At 39.9% G+C, this 20,279-nt stretch overlaps 1 protein-coding gene across 2 annotated transcripts in view; it reads left to right on the top strand.

Moving 5' to 3' along the window:
* Positions 1-624: 624 nt before the first annotated feature.
* The window catches only part of LOC126964824 (uncharacterized), a 44,888-nt gene continuing 25,233 nt past the window's right edge, over positions 625-20,279 (top strand). Inside the window, exon 1 of one of the 2 annotated variants that reach the window (XM_050808121.1) lies at positions 625-816. Coding sequence is in view for 1 of the 2 variants with exons in the window: in XM_050808123.1 (XP_050664080.1) it covers positions 10,632-10,787 (156 nt within the window). In the remaining variant the exon portion in view is untranslated. Of the gene's footprint in view, positions 817-10,536; positions 10,788-20,279 lie in introns of those variants that run through there. The other variant, XM_050808123.1, reaches the window with a different exon arrangement.

Here is a 20,279-nt window from a genome sequence, read left to right as displayed (position 1 = left end):
AAATCACGGTGTACGGTAAAAAATCATATCTGATGGATGATTCTGTATTTATCTATACAAATACGAATCAATTAGCAAATTATATTTATCTCTTTCTCACTTGCGATAATTGCATCTACTATCCTTCTTTGACGTGTAATCGTAATTTAGTGTGCTATTGCAATGTTGAATTATACATGTGTGCGTTAGTGTATCATTTATAAACACCGAATATTGTCTAGGTAACGTATCTATACTTTTAAATATCATTGAATTTGGGACTAACTTTACTAATATAGAACAAAAAAATGTTGTATTTCTTATTAACCTCTCTTTACTAAATATATGCTAAATATTAATGTTATATTAAAATTTATAAAAGATAATTGAGCACAGAGATAAATTTGTTAGTATAACTAGAATAAGCGGTAGAGAAATATATATTCTCTTTTATAATGTTAATTATGTACCTCGTTTTAAATTACATTATATGATATTGAAGTTAAAAAAAATTGTAAAATGTTTTCTTTATACTCTATAACCTATTCACTATATTCATATAAAGTTCTTGAACCTTGGACAAGGTGCTGATAAGCGCATCGTTCTGTGATACCTACTGGCTACTAGTTACTACGGTATGAGCGCCGGCCACCGCGACCGGTCGCCCGCGCCGGTCACTGATGCAGTACACAGTTACTGTACAGTGGACAGTGGACTCCAGTTGGAATTCATTTGCGCAACAAAACGCTACACAAAACTAGGTTCTGCGTTCTAAATAATCGCTAGCACGACTAAAATCGTACTTCGTAGTGAGTGAAACTGCTGTGAATTACTTTGGTAAGTTATTTATTTAATTAAAAAATAACTAGTTAATATTATGTTGGCTATTATAACACTAATAATAATTAATACAAAACAGCATAATACAACAACAATAACATTCATATGTTAAGTTTTGCCTTAGTTATATAAGGACATAAAATAAGGACTATCTTAATATATATAAATCTCGTGTCACAATGTTTGTCCTCAATGGACTCCTAAACTAATGAACGGATTTTAATGGGGATTACTTCATGGAGTGCAGTTTTGTCCAACTTGAGAGATAGGATAGTTTTTATTTTGATTCGGGACCCATAATTATTATTTTTTTCAATATTTGTTTTGTATGGACATATTTTCTATGAGAGATTTTAGTGACGCACGGTTTGACAGTTCCGCTGTGTAACAATTTCATTATAACAACAGTAGGGAGCATTTTTTACCAAAATAATTCTTGATGTTTTGAAATATTATTGGCAAATTCCTATAAAATAGTACTTTTATTTTATCATCTACAGAACAACGTCTGTCGGGGCAGCTAGTTTATTATATATCTATTAATATAATCTAAATTTAAATTAACACAAAATAGATCGAGGTGCACTGTCAACTTCATCGTGATGTCTGTTAAATTCTCCAGTAATTCTATTCAAGAGAGACTAATGACCTAAATTAGATGCTGTATAGTTACAAGGAGAAGTTAAAAAGAAAGGATTATATTTCTTACACGTTCTCGGTCGTTTTAAGAACAGCGAGGTTGGTTCGATGTAAGATGAGAATAATTAAGATTGTGTAGGTAGTCATTTATAGAGTTATCGAAATGTTTACTAATTAATTTGTTTATCAGAATGTACATATCATAACAATAACATACTGCACAGTAATGTTTTGACTTCGGTGATTATTGTTGTTACTATAAAATATAATATAGTTTTTGGATATGTGTCGTATTAGGAACTCTATTGCTAGTGGAAATTTTCAAATTATAAAATACTTAGTATCAAAGTTATCAATAAAATTTATTTGACTTAGTTAAGTAGACTGCTTGTACATATTATTTTAGTAATCGAAAAAGCTTTAAACTATTCCAAATAAAAAATAACTCTATTTAAATCTTAACGATCTTAAAATATTAGGGGTTAAAGTTTGTACTGAAACATTGAAATATTTAGTTTTATTTTTAATTTAACATATTTATTTAATTAAAATAATTACCATTATTATCTAAACATTACTGCCATCTAATAGGAAGGTCATTTTTGACTTTGCGATAGAACTGTAGTGATCTGGATTCGACAAACAGTGTGAAAGCATTTTGTAATGCCTCCTGAGAAGACAACTTTTTATCACGTATAAAATTATCCAAATCACGAAAAAAAGGGAGACCGTTGGAGCAAGGTCTGCAGATACAGAGGGTGACAAATGGTTTCTAATTGCAATTCCTGTACTAGAGTTAAAACGGTTTCTCGTGCTGTATGAGGCTCGCGTTATCATGGAGCAAGGTGAAGATCGATTCATGAGTCGGGAATGTTTCACTGCTAGTTTTGCTATTATTGTCCGTAGTTCGGCACAGTAGACATCTGTCGTTATTACTTGACCAGATCGGAGAAAACTATGGTGAATAACACCATGCTGAGACCACCAAACTGTTACCGTTAACTTTTCATTGGTAAGCTTTGCTTTAGGACACTGTTGCGACGTTAAACCTGGGGTAAGCTATTGCATTTTTCGCTTACGGTTATCGTAAAGAATCCACTTTTCATCACATATCACAATTCTATTCAATATTCGACTCAAGAAGGCAACACAAGTTTCAACACGCGTTTCTTTCTGCAGATCAGTCAAATCACGAGCCACCCATTTTTCATATTTTTTTAATTTATTGATTTGACGTAAATGAGTCAATATTGTTGGTACGGTAAAGTTAAACCATGCCGCAAATTCCTATGTAGTGTGGCTCGGATCGGCTTCTACCATCTCTTTCAATTTATTGTTATTCCCCTGTGTGGGCGGTCATAACCAAAATCGCACGGTGCGTTCATTAGCAGTTCCCTCTCCAAACGCAACATTGATATTGCGAGCTGTGTCTGCCGCGTTAGTTCTACGTCGGAACTTATTCAAAAATCACACGAATTTTCGAAATATCCATCTTTCTTGTCTATTCTGAATAAAAAATATAACTGAAAGTGGATAATCGAATGTTTTTTTAAAGGAAAAACTACATAGGTACTATGTAAAAAATAGTTTTACTCAAAAATCTCAAACCATGAAGGTTTTATGTCGAAATGTTCTTCGAAACCAGCGAGTTAAAATCGGTGAGATATTCTGCAAATTCATATACAACCAATTTATATTCAAAGGATTTAAAGTTTTTTTTTTATGAAAACAACGAGACGAGCAGGAGGTTCAGTTGATGGTAATTGATACGCCCTGCCCATTAAAATATACAAACCATTTACTTACTTGCTCAGGATTCTTGAAAAACGCAATAATTCTAAATGCAATAAACGCAATTAAAGCGGCACTACAATTGCGCTCGTCACCTTGAAACACATGTTAAGTCTAATTTCTCAGTAATTTCACTAGCTATGGCGATCTGAAGGGCGCCATAAAACAATAATCCTTACACATCACTGCAGAGTGTTGTTCCATACATAAGGTTATTTATAGCTAAACTAAGTTAGTTGACAAATAAAATTTGAAAACAAAAATTTATGAACGATGCGGGGCTCGAACCCGCGACCTCTGGCGTTCCGTGCCAGTGCTCTCCCAACTGACTTAACCGTTCGGGTTGAGCAGGTTATCTGTATCTGTAACTGTAAAGTAGATCTTGTAGATGAAGCCACAACGTGAGAGTTGAACAAAGCATACAAGATTTTATGACGATAAGTCACTCGAACGGTTAGCTCGTGAGTTCGAGCCCCGCATCGTTCATAAAATTTTGTTTTCAAATTTTATTTGTGTGTTAATCCTAGAAGTGAGGGTTATCACTTTAAAAACATTAAAAATGGTTAAGTTAGTTGAGGTTTGGTTCATTGATATTAAAAACAATTTACTATGTGGGAATCAGAAAAATGTTGGTGGCTTATAAGAAGGCCTTTATTGATATCACCCAAGTCATAACGACACGAAAACACCTGAAACAGATTCGTTCCAAAGTATGAGGTGTGTTGAATACTATTTGTTGCTTGATTTTACTTCATCATCAAATTGAATCACTCCAAAGAACCCTTCGGAACACTCGTCATATTATTGTCCGACTACAAAACGCTGATGGATTTATTTTGATTGGATTAATATTTATGCAAAGTTTTAATTAAATCTACTGAGAGTTTCAGCGTTTTTCCGGACGGACGGACATACATAAATAGACAGACTTTTGGATTCGGTATTATTGAACTCACAGCAAATATTCTTTAAGAAAATATAGGTATATGTACAGGTTGGGCCAAAAGAAGGCATCCGATGTTGTTTGGCTCTCTTTTTTTTGCTAAATGAAAAACTTCGATTCTGTTTTTTGATTATGTTTATTTGAACCTTTAGAATTGTAGTGGTCAAGTCGAGAAGTTGATATCGGCCAAATAGGCGCCGTCACAATTGATTGCCAAACGGGCTCGTTTTATGGCATTTTTCACTCGCACTCGTGTCAAATGTTGTCCTTGAGGGCTTCCAGAGTATCGGGTTTGTTCACAATAACACGGGACTTTAAAAAACCCCATAAAAAAGTCTGAAACGGTTAAATCGGGCGATCTTGCGGGCCAGTGCAAGTCGCCAAAACGAGAGATGAGGCGACCCGGGAACGCCGCCTTCACAATATCGGTTGTGGCTCGCGCAGTGTGTGCCGTTGCTCCGTTCTGTTGAAACCGCATGTCCTGCAGTCCTAATTCATCCAATTGCGGCAGAAAAAACTCGGTCTACATGGCCCTATAGCGCGCACCGTCCACTGTTGTCGTTTGGCTAGCGGCGGTCTCGAAAAAAATGGCCCTATGACTCCTCCAGCGTGCACAGCGCACCATGCAGTCACTTTGAGCGGGTGTAATGGCTCCTCGTGCATCACTCGTAGATTTACGGTGCCCCTGAAGCAATAGTTTTGCTTGTTTACTTATACGCGGAAGTGGAAATGAGCCTCATCGCTCATTATGATTTTGGTCGAAATATCGTCCACTTCTTTTTTGAGGATGAGATTGAGGATGGCTTAGGCGTAGGTTACGCATGTTTGGCGGTCGGCAGGCAGTAGCTGATTTTGTACGGGAACATGCGCAGGTCTTTGACCAAAATTCGCCTTAGGGACGGCGTCTGGTCGATTTTTCCGGCGACTGCACGACATCGTCGGCAATAGCGGCGATATTCTCGGCAGAACGGTCGCTCCGGGGCCGCCCACTCTTGCCTTTTTTTTTTTTTTGTTTTTTTTTTTGAGAGGAGGAAATACGGTTACGTATTTACGCCCTGGAACGGGGCGTAATATGTCGGACTCGAATGTCCGCGTAAGCGGACACCCCATACCGACTAAAACCTCCTCTGTGCTGTTAGCAGCCCTGGCTTTCACAGCGAAGTAGGACGTGGGCCGTGGAGGCCGCAAAGACTACGCAACAACAGTCGCGGGGCGTCTCCTAAGGAGACTCGAACCTCAGACCGGCTGTGTGCTTGTGGGAAGGAGAGAGAATGGAAATGAAGATGAAATGAAGATGAAAGATGAAAAGGTGATAAGAACACACTCGCCGGCGAGTGTGGTGATGTTTTGTGTAATGTATGTAAGTGTGTATGTATGTGTTTATGTTTGTATGTATGTATGTATGTAGTGTAAATGTTTGTGTGCATGTATGTTTGTGTTTGTGTCTGTTTGTGGAGTGTGTTTGTGATTGTGTAAGTGGTGTATGTCAGTCCGTCAGTCAGTCCGTGTGTGAGCGAGTGTAGTGAAGGGATTACAGGACGAGGACTAACGTCTCGTCGGGTATCAAAACAATGTGTGGTGTATCTAGGGTGCGGGCCGCTGGCCATCGTCAGAGCGACGAGTGCCAGTGGTTTGCGGTGGTTGACCGCGCCTACGCCTGCGAAGGCGGTGTGTGCGTGTCTGTGTCGGTGTTTGTGTGGGTGTCACGTTCGCGATGTTGATGTCGTCATCCGGGTCTACCGTTACGTGTCTGGGACATCTTATTGGGTTGAGACTATGGTGAAAGGGGGTGTACCCGCATGCCTTCCTAACCAAGATGTTGGGATGGTTAGGCGCCTTGTCAAAGAAGCGTCGCGAGATCTCTTTAAAGTGTTGAGCTATCGTCGGAAGCTCTAGGTCGCGGTGAAGGTCAACGTTTCGGATGAACCACGGGGCTCCGGTTGCCATGCGCGTGAATTTATTTTGAACTACTTGCAAACGACGTAAGTAGCTCGGTCGGGTGTGCGCGAAAACGACGCTTGCGTATGACAGTATGGGCCGTACGATGGTTTTGTACAGCGTCACTTTGTGTTTGAGCGGAAGTTTGCTTCGCCCACACACAAGTGGATAAAGGCGACTGAGGACAAATTGGGATCTATTGCATACCGTATCAATATGTTTCTTGAAGTTCATATTGCTGTTGAACGTGACTCCTAAGTATTTGTAATCCTTCACCCACGGTATGGGTGTTTCATACAATTTAATGACGTCGGTCGGTCGTTTTTTAGCGCGGATGCTATTCGCGTTACCGAAGAGTACCGCTGCACTCTTGGTGGGGTTCACTTCAATCCGCCCTTTTTCTGAACCAGTTGCCTAGTTCATCGACGGCGGCTTGAAGCACTTTAATGTTCCTGCTCAAGGTTGAGCGGTTCAATAGAGCGGAGCCAAAGTAGAGTGCCGTATCGTCAGCGTACTGAGCGAGCTGGACACTCGGAAACTTGGGAATGTCGCTCGTGAAGAGCGAGAAAAGAGTGGGAGAGAGGACTGAACCCTGTGGCACGCCAGACCTGATGGGTCTGGGTGAGGATAGGGTGCCCTCTACTCGATATCGGAAGGAGCGATCAGTAAGGTAGGCTCGTATGATGCGCACGAGCCTGTCTGGCACTCCCAGTTGATACAGCTTGAATACTAAGCCGTTGTGCCATACCTTGTCGAATGCCTTCGCGACATCGAAAAACACGGCTGCCGTGGTAGCGTGAAGTTGACGCCGTACGAGAATGTACTCGGTGAGTCGGTGAGCCTGCTGGGGGCACGAGTGAGCGGTTCTGAATCCGAACTATATGTCGGGTATCAGGTTGAGCTTCGCGATGTAATGATTAAGACGCGCGAGAATTAATCTTTCGTAAAGCTTCCCGATCGAGTTAATTAAGCTAATAGGCCTATAGCTACTCGGATTAGCTTTAGGTTTATTGGGTTTTGGGATACCGATAACAATGGAATCCTTCCATTTTTCGGGGAACGCGCTATTAGACATTAGAATATTAAAAATGGTAACCAATAAAGTAATAAGAGTCGAGGGTAGGATTTTAAGAACCCTATAGTTTAGTGTCGGGCCCCGGGGCCTTCTTGGAGTGAAGCTCCTTAATGATAAGCTTCACCTCTTCGTAAGAGGTGGGTTTTATTACATCGCCTGAAGGGCTAAGAGCGGAGCGACGTTCAACTTCACAATCAACTTCGTCAATGTGTGTCGGGTCGGCTGCTGCATTTGGAGAGCACTGACTCTCGAGGCTATCGGCGAGGCATTCAGCCTTCTCATCGTCATCGAGCGCCTTCTGCAGTCCCGGTCTGTCCAAAGGAGGCATGACAGTGGGCGGCTCCTGCTTGAACACGCGAGGCAGCTTCCAGAAAGCCACATGTGATGGCTTAAGGTTGCCGAGCAAGCGGTCCCAACGTTCGCCGCGGAGTTCCGCTATACGTTCCCGTACCACCCGCTGTAGGTAGCGGAGGTGGCGCCTATTCTCCACCGACGGATACCTATCGTAAAGTCTAGTGGCTCTGTGCTTCTGTGTGAGTAAGTTCCTCTTATACTCTTCAAGGTTGGTGGCCAAACGGCGCAGTTGTTGCGCAGTCGGTGTCAGACGGCCGGGGAATCGGCGCCGGAATTCGCGCTGCGCCAACACCACAAGACGAATTGTTATGCAAAAAATAGACACAATTATTCCATGTACTTGGGGAGTGTACTGCTCCATGCCTTGTTCAATTGTATTCTGCATCTGTCTAGTCCATAAATGTCAAAACAGATTTGACATTGGCGGCCATTTGCAAAAATGAGAGCATCTTCCAATAGGGTGATTTCTTTTGGCCCACCTTGTATGTGGTGGTTAGTTAAGTTTCGTACTTTCGCGCGCCCGAGAGCACATGTAGCCTCGTTACGCGACTGTCAGCGCGCGTGATGTACAGACTGAGTTGACAGCTGTGGTGTGTCGCCGCGGCAAGCCGGCGCATGCGCACCGCGATCTTTGCGCAGGCTTGACCAATCGACAACGGGTTTCGAGACTTTTAGTGAATGCGAGTGCATTACGTGAGATGTATTACGTGGAAACTCAACCTGTGCACTGCCCGCGTTAGGTTTAAAGAGTTATAGTTATAGTTTATAGTTACGGTGACTTTAAAGTTAAACAATAATAAATTAAAAACACGCTACGTTCTTAGGTAACAATCTATCTATTGTGATTGACAGTGCTTTTTTAATTTAGCTTTAAATTTAGGAAAAGATTTTTCCTCAAATATATCTTTCGGCAAGTCATTATATAGTAGGGCTCCCTCAAACTGTATAGTTTTCGTACCATAATTTGTCCTAGCTTTAGTTAGTTGTAGTTTATGTTTGTTTCGGGTACCATGTTTATGTGATTTTGTCTTAAGAGTGATTTGGGTATGTACGGAATTTAAGAGTATTTTCCTAACTAGTATGCATACTTTGTATTTGTATAACTGACTTATTGATAGTTGATCAGTTTTCTTATATAGTTCTCTTGTCGGGAAGTGATAATCGAGTTGGAACAAAACTTTTAATAGTTTGTTTTGAGATATTTGAAGTTCTTTTAAATTAGTTTTATATCCCCAAATCTCTATTAAGTATTCCAGCAAAGGTTTGGCTAATGAGTTATAAATTATATTACGGACTTTATGTGGTATACATCGTGCAGATTTACGCAAAGCTCCAGTCAATGATGTAAGTTTTGACTGTAGATAATCTAAATGAGCTCGCCATGTTAATTTAGAATCCAGTACAAGCCCAAGATATTTTTCTGCTTCTGACTGTTTCAATTCTTGGTTATTTATAATTAAGGGAACAAATTTTGCAACTTTTTTGTTTTTTGCAGTAAAAAGCATATAAGAGGTTTTAGCAACATTTATAGTAAGTAAATTGTACTGTAGCCATTCATTTAGTGTATCTAAATCCGCTTGTCCGTTAGACATGATTTAATGGATTGAATCTCCAAAATAAAATAAGCATGTGTCATCAGCATATAAGGATACCTCTCCGGTCAATCCCAGGTTTCCAATATCATTTATGTAGATCAAAAATAATAAAGGGCTTAGGATGGACCCTTGAGGTATACCACAAACAATGTCACATGGTTTGCTTTTAAAATTTTCAATTTTTACTATTTGTTGTCTATTTGTTAGGTAACACTCAAGAATTTTAAAAGCTAATCCAGATATACCGATACTTTTTAACTTATTTAGCAAGATACTGTGTGAAACAGTGTCAAAAGCCTTTTTTAAATCAATAAATATACCTACAGCTATCTTTTTCTGGTCAATAGTAGTTTTTATTTTGGTAATAAGATCAATTGCTGCCGAAAGAGTATTTGATTTGGCACGAAAGCCATACTGGCATTTAAAAAGAAAATTTATTTCTGTTAGATAATTATTAATAACTAATAACTTCAATCATGCCTCCAGGTCCTTCAAAACAGTTATTGCTGATGCGAAGTCGAAGCACATTGGCAGAATTGGCGAGAGACTTGCACGCCTTCCCTCGGGTACTCGTGCGTTCTGGTCGCTCGCTAAGGCTGTCCAAGGAAACTTCTGCCAGCCAGCCATTCCGCCACTGCACAGGGATGATGACTCGCAGGCCCATGACGCGAAAGAGAAAGCTGATCTCCTGGGCTCCCTTTTCGCGTCCAACTCGATTCTGGTTGACCAAGGTGCACCACCACCGCATATTCCGCGGTGCGATTCATATATGCCGGAGGTAAAAATCCGGCATAGTGCCGTGCTTAAGGCGCTTCTCACCTTGGACATTCACAAATCGAGCGGGCCCAATGGCATTCCCCCGATAGTGCTGCGGACATGTGCTCCGGAACTGGCGCCGGTCCTTACCCGTCTTTTCCGGCTCTCCTACTCATCAGGCGTAGTCCCGAAATTATGGAAGGCGGCTTTAGTGCACCCGATCCCTAAGAAAGGTGTACGCTCAGATCCGTCCAACTAGAAAGAAAATGGAGGTAATGGCAATGGGGCGGCCATTGCCATTACCTCCATTTTCTCCAAAGTAATGGAGTCGATCATCAACCGCCAGCTCTTGGGATACCTAGAGGGGCACCAGCTGATCAGCGACTGCCAGTACGGTTTCCGTCAGGGTCGCTCAGCTGGTGATCTTCTTGCATACCTCACCCATAAATGGGCGCAAGCGGTTGAGTCGAAGGGAGAGGCGTTGGCGGTGAGTTTGGACATAGCGAAGGCCTTCGATCGGGTGTGGCATAAAGCGCTTATAGCAAAACTGCTATCCTATGGGCTTCCCGAGAAGTTGTGCAATTGGGTCACTAGCTTTTTTGCTGATCGGAGCATCAAGGTTGTTATCAACGGTGCATGCTCCGACTTAAAACCCATAAACGCTGGTGTCCCGCAAGGCTGCGTGCTATCCCCTACGCTGTTTCTTCTGCATATCAATGATATGCTGCAAATCAGCAATATTCATTGCTATGCAGACGACAGCACAGGGTATGCTTCCTACACCGCCCGTGCCAACATGTCCCGGGATAGCGTCGACGAGAACCGTAACAAACTTGTGTCTGAAATCGAGACTATGCTTTGCAAAGGTAAATTTGAGGTAAATTTTGTTCTTTGAACTTAATAGCTTTATGATTCTCTATATTTCTCTTAATGAAACAGTCTAATTGATTGTAGTCGTGATCTATCATCTGAAGATTATTTTCAGCCATATCCTTGTAGAGGCTATCATAATTTATTGCTTCATATTTTATTTTCTTTTTGGGTTCCTTTTTGAAATTTTTAAATTCACAATAAATTTGTTTATGGTCAGATAAAGGTGAATCTATTATGGCTATATGAAAATCATCATGGTCCAGGATTGATTTAGATGTTGTTGTTTCTCTAGTACAATATTGGCTATGTATTTGATTAAGTATTTTATATCCTGTCTCTTGTAATATATATTTATATTCCTTACTGCATCGGTCTTTATTTAAAATATTTATGTTGAAGTCCCCAAAAACTATTGATCTTTTCTTTTGTTCCAGCTGCATTGAGTAAATTTCAAAAAAGTTTTCAATGTTAGTTGAGGGCGGCCTGTAAACAAGTCTAATATTTAAACAGCATTTTTCTAAATAAATCCATAAAAAATTATTTCCATCGACATAGTTTTCTTCCGTAAGTCTGTAAGATAAATCATTGTGTATGTATATTGACATTCCTCCACCAATGCAATCAGTCCTATAGTTATAAAGATGTGAGTAATTCGGGATTTGCAATATGTTTGCGTCAGTTTCCGATTTTATCCAGGTCTCCGTTAGTAATATCAAATGTATAGTATATTTAAAAGATTTAATGATGCATTTTAGTTCCTCTATTTTACCTTACTTTAATAAACTTCTAATATTTGCATAATAAAATTTAAGTGAAAAGGATGTCATTAATACATGACCATAATCGTGAGTAATCTGGTAGGTTAGTGGTTCGTTTGTTGGTAGTTCCGATATCAATTGCCGTTTTTTGAAATCTTTTTTGTAATTTTTAGAATTCCATTCGAGTATTTAATACTTAAGTCTGTTTCACCACTTTGCTGGTGCTGAGCAAGATCACCTTTCAGATTTTTTAAATATTTTTGCTGTGATGGCCCAAAAAATACGAATGTTTTTATCTTTTGTCAAAGTGCAGTTACGTAATATATAGTTCGCAGGTTCTTGAGAGTCAAAACATACCTTTATGTTTCGATTTTTACCCGGAATATGTTTACCTAAACGAAGAATTATTTTCGGTTTCGGGCAGTTGTCGTAGATACTCGTAATTATTTTGGTAACCTCCTGCATATCATGATTGCGTCTGTTTTGCGAATTTTTATCATTTAATTCACGTATACCCGTATACAGCGATCATGTAGTTCTAAGGTGATGTTTTCAAGACTAAGCGGCAGCGGGTTTACTGACGAAGTTGGGTTGACAGCATTTTTGTATGAATTAATATCACTCTCGAGTCGAGTCATTTTAACATTCATTGTTGAGTTTTGTAGTCTTATATTTTCCAATTCATTTCTTATTGTATGGTGTTCAGTAATTAAACTTTCCGTCGCGTTTTCCATTTCTTGAATTTCCTGTTTAATTTCCGACATTTCTTGACAGATTTTGTTATTATTTTGATTATGTTGCGCACTAAAGTCTTGGAAAAATGATTGTATTTCATTTCGTAATTTATTTAACTCTTCTACAAAAAATGCAGCAGAATCGTTTTTATGTTCTTTTCTTCTTCTTTTAGTTTTTTAGTTTTTTTTTGCATAACTTTTTTCATCCGGGAACACAATTTTTCTGTGACCTCCCTTTGCGTACGGCTTCAGTAGTTGTTTCAATTTCACCACCCTATTTTTTTTTAAATTATCAGTTAAGAAATGACCAATACGTCTCATATAGCCTGCAAGTCCTAAGTCATCTTTTAAAATACGGGATGGTTGATGGTTGATCTTCATCTCCCGAGATAAAATATTTTGCTTTCTGACAGGATTTCTTCAAATTCTTTCTTTTACTGCTTTGACCACCTTTTTCGTACGAACATTACGTGGACGGCAAGTTTTTTTTCTCTCACAAACAGAGGAGGTCTCATTGTACCTATTAATAGCTCCGTACGCAAACATTTTACTAATACCAAGCGTATGGAGAGTTTTAAAAATTGCATTTGGCTCCATAGGTACCTACTTTGTGTAATGCAATCACAGCGATTCGGTTTTCTTTACCACCCCACTCCATTTTAATATCGCAAAATATTGTACAATGTATTGGCGCCAAAATGTGAAAACTCAATGAACAATCATATAAAAATGACAGATTCCAAATTCAAATGTAATATTTGTTTTATTTTTATTACTTAATTGAAACAGTATTTATGGCCAGACTAAGTAGTTTTCGGAAAATTTGCAAAATCATGAATAGCGTCTGAAATTGGGACTTTATATGTAAGTAAAAAAAGAAAAGCGCAATAACAACTAAAAACAATGCTTGAAAAATAACCTCTTCAAAAATTCTAATAAAATACCAACAAACATGACGCTGAACACAGATATGGGTAAAAAGTACTATAGCAAAAACGCCCGTTTGAAAATAATAAGAATTTTCGCTCATCAAACTTTCGTAGCAAACATAATTTATCAGACAGATTCGTGTACAACAGCTGCTCATAGAATACTAACAAAGACGACGCCGAGCACAAATATAGGAACTAAAAAGTAAAGCAAAAAAACCCTCGTTTGTAAATGCTAAGAATTTGAATTTATCAAACTTCCGTCGCGAACAATGTAAGAGAGATTCGTGTCATATAAAGTAAACTATCATCATAAATGCTGTTATCGTACTCTATTTAAACGATAGCATTGAAAATGGTTTATTAACTATTGATAACAAAGGCCGTATGAATTATGACCTCAATTAACGGAAATATTACATCTTTTTAGTTTATTGTTATATTTCAACACAATATATATCAAAGTTGGTATTAAAAATATATTCTTGTGGTGCTTCAGGGACCATGGCCACAGAACTAAATAGAACGCGCTTTGTGAATACCTCATGACCATTTCGACCATTTATTATAAATTGAAGAGTAAGTGTTTTAAGTTTATCTGGTTTAAATTTCTTTTCTCGTAAAGATTCAATACTTATTTGATATAAGTTCATAATATGTTGTTGTAATATATTCCATATTATTTAATATAAAATCAGGACAAGGAAGAGAGCCGGTCAAATTCCGGACTAGAGTCTAATAACATATCCGGTTTAATCCGGACGAATGGTAATGGTACACAATATGATCATAATATCTAAAAACTAGTCTGGGCATAACTAACTAATATTAATTTATTTATTAGGATCTCCACAGAATACATATTAATACATTTTCAAATATAGAATTAACTTTTTTTACAGTTCTAATATTACATGCATACATATATAATTATGTACATTTATAACAGAAATGCATTGACTTATATAAATTTAAAGTTTGTGTTTTATATTATTATTATTATTATTACTAATAATTCGAACTGTGTAAAAAGAGTTTTCGAATAGATATGGCTATATTGTTATTATTATGAAATAGTTATTTATGCAACTGTTGTGTAATAAGGGGTATTAAAACACGAATGTGGATTTATCACACGAGGCGAAGCCGAGTGTGATAATAGTATCACATGAGTGTTTTAATACCTAATTATCAACAGTTGCATACAACACTTTATCTACACCCAGAATATGAATCCTCCAAAAGATTCTGAAACAGTTAGCTTACTGCTAACACCAAAACACCAGTCCTTGACCTAATATCATTCATTACTGATTATATATACATATAAACTAAGTATTGAAACAATTATTTATTTTAGTAGTAATTTACATTTTGTATAGTGTTAAAATTCACTCGAATATAATGTTCTTTTGCAGCGTTTAAAATGAATCGCTCATTTTTTGTAAACAAAACAATAAAAATATTGAAGAAAAATGGCGGGGATTCGAATAACCTACTTTTTTTTACGGCGTGCGAAGTTCTGGTAGTGTGGAACGCGCGTAAACGAAAATGTTCTTTTTTTGAAATTTATACAGACACCACGCATCGAGCAATAAGAATGTGTCTGTTGAACCTCTTTGCGCATGGGATCGAAAAAAAAACATAGGAGTGTTGTTATAAAATTCAGTACAACATTACAGCACTCATTTGGATGATGTAATGGCTATTAGAACATTAGGTGTTTTAATGTTGGCAATAAGCTAACTGTTTCAGAATCTTTAATAGAGGATTTAAAGCATGGGTGTAGATAAATAATGTAACAATAGCGCAAAACCGTCCCCAGTAACGAATAAAATAATATGTAAGCGCAAAATAGTTTTTTCTCAATTTGTGATGATGTTAATCAATTGGTAAATGAAATTATTGTTTTGTAGAGTTTTAATTACATCCAGATGTACTACTATCTTATTTATTTTATATATTTATTTGGAAGCCAACGTGCATACAATAAACTTAATCTATAGATACATTTAAAAATTATTTTATGATGTTGTACACTCCACTAACAGGACTTAACTTGACATGCTTAATAGAATTATATACGTTCTTTGTTAAACTAAAACTTTTGAAAACAATTTTTGAAAAAATTTAACAAATTAAAGCCACAAGCAGAAGGCTGATATAAAAAGTAACTATGGTCTTACTTAATAAACAAGAAAAAAACAATAACTACGAACAATGACTAACCATCTTGCAGTACTTTCATAATTTTTTTGACTTTTTTAAAAAATGGGGCTGAGTGCTGAAAAATATCTATGCCAGCTCTTTTAACCAAGTTCTTGTAGGTGACAACTATTCTACACAAGGGGGCGGATCTGCCTAGATTCGATCTAGCTAATCTAGGCCTGAACGTTAGTTTTTTGATAACATGTAACCTAGCATTACGCTTTGTATATCTACCAAACATAAGTTTCCCACAAATATTGTGTGGTTTACCATGTTTTTGTTGTAAAGGTCATCTTAGATTTTTTTCCCAAAAGAAATTTATAATTTTATTATTAATTAGCTTTTGTTTTTAAATCTTCAAGTATTATATTTCTTATAGAGAATTTACCAGTGGGAGGCTCTTTTGCACAGGAAGCACGCTAGATTATGGGAAACACAACGGCGCCTATATCGGCCGTGAAGCAGTAATGTGTAAACATTACCGTGTTTCGGTCTGAAGGGCGCCGTAGCTAGTGAAATTACTGGGCAAATGAGACTTAATATCTTATGACTCATGGTGACGAGCGCAATTGTAGTGCCGCTCAGAATTTATGGGTTTTTCAAGAATCCTGAGCGGCACCTCATTGTAATGGGTAGGGCGTATCAATTACCATTAGTTGACCGTCCTGCTCATTTCGTCCCTTATTTTTCATTAAAAAAAAGAATCTCTTTATACTTGCCACTATAGAAGTATTTTAACCCTATTCAATATTCGACTGTCTGTTCTATCGGTAGTATTTAACATACAGAAAATAAGTTATCCATCTCTTCTTTATTGCCTGACATTTTTACTTTATAACTTACTAAATATTGAATCAACCTAATCAAAGAGTGCTTATCTTACTATATTTGCTCGTGATCGAGCGCTACTTGTGGTGGCAGGATGATATTGTTACCAGAAACTCTTCTTTCAAGGTTTTAAAATTAAAAAAATATATTTCTTATAATCGCTAATAAAATGCTCGAAAAATATCGTTATTTTTGTACGGTCCGTGTGGATTGATGCATCTACTGTACTCAATAACTCCTGCATCGTACTATCTTGTATAGGTATCTAATAATTTACATTAACTTTTTTTTACTCACTCGTGTAGGTAAGGCATTAAATATTAGACGTTTGAGAATTTTTGTTGCATCACCCTACATTATATTATTTGAAATGATTTGTAAGACAATGAAGCCGTAATTGTTGATTTAAAAGAGTGGCAATGAGTTTCTTGCCCCTTCTTCTAATTAAAGCTCGACCTTTTCCAAAGTGGTGGTAAATATAAAAAGAACAAAAACTATTTATATTTGTTGTTTTTTTTTGAGAAAAAGTGACGAGACTAGCCATCCAGAAACAGTGATATGCCAGTCTCATTACAACGCGCGCTGTATTGTACCTACTCACGATTCCGCGCTCGTCACTTTGAGACATAAGATTCTGTCTCATTACCCCAGTTATTTTCAATAGCTACGATGCCTTTCACCGAAACACAATAATGCTAGCACAATACTGTTGAAAGGTAGAAAAGGCGTCGCAGTGGTACTCATGTAGACGGAAACCAAAGAAGCCTTCCATTGTTTTTTTGAATATTGTCAATAATTAAATATCAAATACAGAGTGTGTATAAGATATTAACGGCTTTTTAGCCGGTAAAGTTATGAAAATTCAAGACGGCCTGTACTTTCCCCGGGGCGTAAAAAGAATAGGGGAGTCCCAGGCTCGTGGGTGTCGTAAGAAGCGACTAAAGGCTTTTTAGAAGTGGGAGAGTCACGCTGCCGTCTTATGACGTCAGCACAATCGGGCCAGACTCGTCCGGGTTGATTACCACACTCGCACAGAATACCGGCGTGAAGTAGCGGCCTAGTGCCGCTATGTTTCGCATACGTTAGTGTCGAGGACCGGAGGCCATCTCTTCCATCCCCTTCTCCCACCCCTCAACAAAAACTGAGACTGAAACAAAATATGAGAGTGGTCTTAAAAAAGAAATTACCCCAGCCCTCCTGGGGTACCGGCTCTACTAGAGCCGGAGAATCCTTCCCCGAGCACTCTCGCACGGGCTGCCCTTCGTATTCTGGGGAACCGCGCTTGACCGAGGACAAACGAGGCAGTAACACCACGGCACCCCGCTCCACGTTCAACGTGGACTTTTGCAATATCAGGGGAACTCAGTGCAATTTAAACGCCGTCCACCACCACCTTGAGACGGCGCAGCCGGCATTGTGTTTCCTTACGGAGACGCAGATATCTCGACCTAGCGATACGTCATATTTATCGTACCCCGGGTACAAAATTGAGCACAATTTTTTGCCTCATGCCGGGGTATATGTGTACGTTAGGGAGGATATCTACTGTTGCCGTCTCGGCAATTTTGAGGGTAGGGCGGGTGGCTCCGCGTAGATTTAGACGACCGCGTCCGCATCTATGCGTGTGTCTATAGGTCCCATAGTGGTAACGCAGAAACCGATCATCTCATGGGCTGCGTTCAAGCGGCAATTGACGACGTGCTTGCACAGATCCCCTCCGCTGAAATCGTAGTCTTGGGTGATTTCAACGGGCACAATGCCGAATGGCTTGGATCACGCACCACAGACTACGCAGGGCGATCTCTGCATAATTTTGCATTGGCGTATGGTCTGTCCCAATCGGTTGAGTCGCCAACGCGGCTCCCGGATGTGGATAGCTACATGCCGTCCTTATTAGATCTTCTGCTGACTACACATCCTGATGGTTACCAGGTCTTTGTCGACACCCCTCTCGGAACGTCCGACCATTGCCTGGTTAGGAGTGTAGTGCCTATCCGACGCCAACGTCACAGACCACCAGCGACCCGTCGCGTTTGGCACTACTAGTCAGCAGATTGGGATAGAATGCGTTCCTTTTTTGCATCCTACCCTTGGGGCAAGGTTTGTATCCCTTCGGATGATACTAGTGCCGGCGCCGTTGCAATAGCCGATGTGATACTACAGGGCATGGATATTTTTATACCAAGCTCTATAGTACCGATTGGTGGCAGATCACAGCCGTGGTTCGATGCGTCAGTTAAAGCAGCATTTGACTGCAAAAAACAGGCGTTTCGAACTTGGGCTGCGGCGCTGGGCACAAAGGATCCGAACTGCAAAGTTCTTAAGAGGAAATATAACCATGCCTCCAGATTTTTAAGCGGCAAATCGCGCGTGCGAAATCGAAGCACGTCGTCAAAATCGGCGAGCATCTTTCCAGTTACTCTACCGGAACACGCAAGTTTTGGTCGTTGTCGAAAGCTGCTCTTGGTAACTTCAACCAGCCATCCCTGCCGCTGCGGAGGATTGACACCCTGGCCCATACGGCAAAAGAGAAAGCTGATCTCCTGTGCGCTCTTTTTGCCACCAACTCGACTCTTGACGACAACGGAAAAACACCGCCGACCATCCCGCGGTGTCAGAGCTCTATGCCTGAAGTACCTACAGTTCACACATAAAACTGTTAGGCGAGCTCTGTTTTCGTTGGACGTCAGGAAGTCGGCCGGATGGCATTTCTCCAATCGTTCTTAGAACATGTGCTCCTGAGTTTACACCCGTGCTAACGCGTTTATTCCGGCACTCATATACAAAAAGCGTAGTCCCTGACTCATGGAAGTCAGCCCTTGTCCATCCGATCCAAAAAAAAGGAGATAGTTCGGATCCGGCAAACTACAGACCTATAGCTATTACCTCCCTGCTCTCTAAAATCATGGAGAGCATAATTAACCGTCAGCCTTTGGTATACCTAGAGGGTCACCAGTTGATCAACGACCGGCAGTACGGCTTTCGCCATGGTCGGTCGGCAGGTGATGTTCTGGTATACCTAACACATAGATGGGCGGCCGCGGCGGCTATTGAAAGCAAGGGGGAAGGCAGTTAGCCTGGATATAGCGAAGGCCTTTGATCGTGTATGGCACAAGGCGCTCCTCTCAAAACTTCCATCATTTGGGCTTCCCGAGAGCTTGTGCAAGTGGACCTCCAGCTTCCTCACTGGGCGCAGCATACAGGTTGTTATCGACTGATATTGCTACAACCCGAAGCCCGTGAATGCTGGAGTGCCCCAAGGCTGTGTGCTATCTCCCACGCTATTTCTTCTGCATATCAATGATACGTTGGACACCTCCAACATACATTGCTATGCAGACGACAACACTGGTGATGCCGTATACACGGGCCATGCAGGTCTCTCTCGGGAAGTAGTCGAGCAGTGCCGGGAGAAATTTGTGTCTTCTATCGAGTCCTCTCTTGAGAAGGTCGCGGAATAGGGTAAATTGCACCTTGTCCAATTTATCCCCCAGAAGGCAAGTTTGCGCGTTTACCACAAAAAAACCCCATTTGTCGTTTCACCGCTCATTGACAGCACTTCCCTTAAAGCCTCGCCTAGTATCGGAATACTAGGTCTTGAAATCTCGAGCGATTGCCAATTTCGTGGCCATCTGGAGGGCAAAGCCAAATTGGCTTCGAAGAAACTGGGCGTCATTAATAGAGCACGGCAATACTTCAAGCCGGCCCACATTCTAGCGCTCTACAAAGCGCAGGTCCGGCCACACATGGAGTATTGCTGTCATCTCTGGTCTGGTGCACCCCAGTATCAGCTCGATTCATTTGACCGCGTGCAACGTAGAGCAGCTCGAATTGTCGGGGACCCAGTGCTCTGTGAACGGCTGGATCACTTGGCGTTGCGTAGAGACGTCGTTTCATTGTGTGTCTTCTACCGCATTTATCACGGGGAGTTTTCCGAATAGCTGTTTAACCTGATTACTGCCGCCGACACCACCTTCGCACGACACGCCACAATTTCGGATATCATCCCCACCATCTGGATGTGTGGCGGTCTTCCACG

This window comes from Leptidea sinapis, chromosome 6, assembly GCF_905404315.1.
Source record: "Leptidea sinapis chromosome 6, ilLepSina1.1, whole genome shotgun sequence".
NCBI lineage: Eukaryota > Metazoa > Arthropoda > Insecta > Lepidoptera > Pieridae > Leptidea > Leptidea sinapis.
This window is presented reverse-complemented; position numbering and strand designations above follow the sequence as displayed.